The following is a 4,383-nucleotide window of genomic DNA, read 5'->3' as shown; positions in this document are numbered from 1 at the left end:
GAAACAGGGAAACTTTGGGAATTGGACTGTATGTATGTGCATCGTCTCAGGTGTAGATTTATTATTGATAGAAATCTTCCTCATTTATGGTCCCTAGGGATTTGGGTGCTAACAAAAGTCTCTTATCCAATTCAGGGTTGTAACCAACTCTCCCCATCAAAAGCATTGATGACATCCGATGAAGCAGAGAGAAATATCTAACTCTGGAGGAGAAGTTGCCAAAGGATATTCCCTGGGTCACAGGAGAGGCTGCAGAAAAGGGCCCCATAGAAATTGGTTGCTTTTGGGAGAGCTGGGTAGCAGGTAGGCCATAGAACTTCCCAGTGACGTCATCAGTAATCTCTTCCTTGGACAATCTCTTGTATCTAAGAGAGCACTAGAATCTTCTGTGATGTCACCAGTGTTGTGGTGACACCAACTGCCTGTGGGATTCCCTCAGTGCCTTTTGGGTTCACAAACAGGCATGTTTCACCAGCTGCTCAAGCTAGTTCAGAAGGAGAGGGGAGACCAAGGAGAGACCAGACTGAGGCAGAAGAAAACTGGCCTTCTGTCTTGTAAGTACGGAAGAATGAAATCATTCTGGGGAAGGCACAGTGAGTACTGGGTAGAGTCGGGGAACTTCCTCCAGGAGGGAGGTTTGAGCTGTGCCTTTCAGGAGTTGGCCTTACAAGCAGGAGCCTTGGAATTTGTCAATTGCAGACCAAGAGTCAAGAGTCCTGATGATTCATTTGACAGAGAGCCAGGAATTGGCTGGCCTGCAGCTTCTTTTCTATGAGCTTTTTAATTTCTACTGCCAAGGAATGCCAGGAGGAAGCCCTATGAGGATAACAATGTGCCCATTCATGGTTGGGTGCTGAAGCACTTCATCCTCTAGATTACTGTAGGTTACTAAGTCTGTGGTGACAACAACAAGGAAGGATGCACCCCCTAGTCATGAATTGAGGTCGCAGTCTCTTTAAGCTTGAACACACGATTAGGGTTTGATGGTGCTGTGAACTCCAGGATTTACCTGCTCCACGTCTGTTATCTGCTGACAATGTCCCAAATCTTTATGTCTGAGGTAGATTCTATCTTTCAGTATGAGGGATCATGTAATAGTGAGTGAGGCTTATGTATGGCAATGGAGGTTGGGAAGAGGGAAATAGTTTAAGAGTCCACATTAAAGATAGCTTTTCTTCTCTTTCAGGGATTCAACAAGTCTCCAGCCTTTCCTCTTCCTCAACCTCCTTTTTGAGACTCAGAATGGTCTTTTCTACCCATGGGCTATCAAATATGTACATTCACTTGTGTTTATCTATCTACAGGGTTTATTCGGAAGGCATCATCAGAAAATTTCATCAGTAACCATGAAAAGCATATAAAGAAATTGGAGGAACTAAAACTTGAAATCCAGAAGTGTAAAATCGAGCGGGATGAACTTTCTCGAATCCTGGACCTTTATGTCAATGATGGTTTGAACTACAGGTAGTCATTATGCCCTGTAACCTATTGACTGTCTTGTGCTCTCTCTGCTAAGCCAAGAGACATCAAGAAAGTGTTTCATCTCTCATCCTGGACTTTAAGGAGCCTTGGCGGGTGCTGGCCTGTGAGAGAAGCTAGGTGCTGTGTGTTTAGGGTCAACCTCTCTTGTACTTGACCCTGAGCTCCTTGGAGTTGGATTGGATTTTTTTCAACAGCTGGAAGGACCTGGTCACACTTGCTGCATCTAAGTGTGTGAATGAAATGCCTGAATGTCATCACTCTTACTCTGATTTAGGTCATTATACACTGATTCTATGGCACCTCCACGAAAAAGTTGGCATTCTAATTATGTTTGTATATGGGTTGGTATGTACATATGGATGTGAAAGTATTTGTGTGTGTTTTGCTCAGGATCAGGGAGTCTGGGACCTTTGATTGGGTCTGAGGATTTGTTTGATGAACAGTTTGCAGGTCATGATAGTGATGAGTCCGTGGAGGCTGTCATTGATCAACAGAGCACTTTGCTCCTTCTGTTTACCGTGCTGGCACATAGGACTCTCCTGAGGGGAGGAGGTGTTATGAATCCTCTTCCCTATAAAAAGTAGTTACGGCCTCTGGGAGTCTTGTAACAAGGATTGAGAATCCCTGCTTTCAAAACAAGAGAAATGTCATCACATCTTTCTGTTGGACCCAAGGCTATGGCACAGACTGGAGGAAACATCTTATACTTCTTACACAACTATTCAATTCCTTCATGCTTCCCTGGCCAGATCTTGAAGGTCAGCTCCCTCCATTTGGTCCCCTGGCTCTGCCGTCCAATGCCCAGGATAATTAGTTTAACCAGCACCATTGGAAGGAGCAAGTTTGTGTTATATAAATGGACTTGGGTAGTCCAGAGAACACTCTGATTTCACTTATTTATTTATTTATTTATTTATTTATTTATTTATTTAATTTTCCTGCTTTGAACTTTCTTTTCTTTTTTTAACTATCCAAGGATGTTTTATTGTGACCTAGAAAAGGTCACTGTGGAAATAAATTCTTGGCACTTGTTATTCCCAAACATGCAGCTCTTAGGCTTTCCCCCTCCTATACAGAGGGTCTTTATAGGACCGTATCTCACCAGCCTTTTAAGGAGCCCTTATTTCAAAACAAATGCATGCTGATTTGCAGAGAAATATTTTCTATAGGAGAGTGATGGTTTGAGTCTCACTGTTGTGTTTTTGCTGTGGTCTTTGAGTTTTCCACTTTCTTCCCTAGCCCACATTCCTTGAATTTGAATTCTTTATTGGGTATTTTTTATTTACACTTCATCTAATTGTGAAATCATGAGTTCAGACAGTTATTTGTTCCTTGGGTCATGTTCTAACACAGGCTGAGTGTTGAATTGCCAATGCTTAAATCCCAACATGAGATGAGAATGATGGATATGCATAAGATGACCAACTGGATAAGTGATGCCATGGAGAAGTACAAGGAGCTCACGCAAGAGAACAATTCCTACCGGTGAGTCACTGACAGAAAGGAGACCACAGCACTAGGTGGGGAATACTTCTGTCCAGCTATGACTTTGAAAAAAGATCTGTGGTCCATGAGAAACACATGGGAACATTCTATAGCTGCTGGGTCTTCTATCATCCCTCAGAGGGGATTGGCCCTCTACCTGCCAATGGTTTTAGAATACCATGAACACATAAGCACCCATATGCACCATTTCCTCTTCTTTGATGTGCACATACCCTCTTAGTGTCAGGATTTTCTGAAGTACTTTGATTCCCATGGAGTGCGGACTCGGGATTTGACCTGCCTCTAATTGGTGCTAACATGCAAACTGTGGCTCTAGTCTGGAGATGCCTGTGGATGGGGCCCTTGAAGGGATGATTGTACTTGCAGGAGTGGCCGGCAAATAGAAACTGCCTGGGATTTACCATTATTTGTTTTTGATTCAGCATCAGAAACTTCCAACTCCTGAATGAATGCAATGAATTGAAGAAGAATGTAAGGATTCTGATGAATGAGAACAGAAAACTGCTGGTGGAGCAGACTGAACTGCAAGCATCCTTTGAGGAGGGAAAGAGGTTCTGTGAGGAGGCCAGCAAGACCATCTACACCGCAGATATTGAATCCTTGTGTCCTGTTACTTTTGAGTAAATCGAATGTATCCTTGTGAATCAAACAGAGATCTCGAACTCGTCACTCTTAAGAACCTTCTTTATTGAAGTGTGATATAACCATCTGAAATCCCACAGCTCTCAGGCAGGGATGGATTCTGCATTCTCACAGGGATTGGGCATCATAATTACTTCCCAGTCAGACTGAGATACAAAGACAATTGTACTTTCAGTGTAGATTGTGTGTCCAACTCTGAATACCAACTTCATGATGAAAAAATTATCAATGCTGTATCCTTATCAAATATTTAGCGACCGCTAAAATATACTCTTTTGTAGATGAGAGTGTTGAACATATTAATGGAATATCCATCAGGCTTTCTGTAGTATCTCCCAGGAAATAAAACAATATTATAGGGAGTATAGAAGCAGTCATGAAACAGAATTGCTTGCTTTTGGTTTCCTTCAAACATGATATCAATTGTAACTGCACAGAAGAGATAATAAAGCCCTTTCAGGGGATAGGGTTTTTATGGTTGGTTGTTTTCTTGTTCTTCTTGATTAGGATGGTGACTTTTGTTCTTGACAATGTACTATGTTCCATTTGGGATTTCAACTCAAGCAGACCACATAGTTTACAATTCAGTTTCTAGATTTCTTTAAAAGCTGAACAAAATATCCAGGCAAAGGTGCCCTATGAGTTTTCTCCTTTGTTTTTCCCTCTTTTGGGTGCTTTTGTTTTTGTTTATTTTTGTTGTTGATTTATTTTATATTTATGAGTGTTTTGCCTTCTGTAGGTCTGTGCATGCTA

The 4,383-nt window shown here is 41.9% G+C and overlaps 1 protein-coding gene across 1 annotated transcript; it reads left to right on the top strand.

Moving 5' to 3' along the window:
- Positions 1 to 463: 463 nt before the first annotated feature.
- On the top strand, positions 464 to 3,612 carry Spetex2f (Spetex-2F protein). The gene is made up of 4 exons (NM_001009968.1): positions 464 to 554; positions 1,305 to 1,464; positions 2,836 to 2,967; positions 3,411 to 3,612. Exons 1-4 carry the CDS (start codon positions 464 to 466, stop codon positions 3,610 to 3,612), a joined length of 585 nt encoding a protein of 194 aa, NP_001009968.1.
- The last annotated feature ends 771 nt before the right edge of the window (positions 3,613 to 4,383 follow it).

The sequence above is a fragment of the Rattus norvegicus genome, chromosome 15 (assembly GCF_036323735.1).
Source record: "Rattus norvegicus strain BN/NHsdMcwi chromosome 15, GRCr8, whole genome shotgun sequence".
In the NCBI taxonomy this organism is placed as follows: domain Eukaryota; kingdom Metazoa; phylum Chordata; class Mammalia; order Rodentia; family Muridae; genus Rattus; species Rattus norvegicus.
This window is presented reverse-complemented; position numbering and strand designations above follow the sequence as displayed.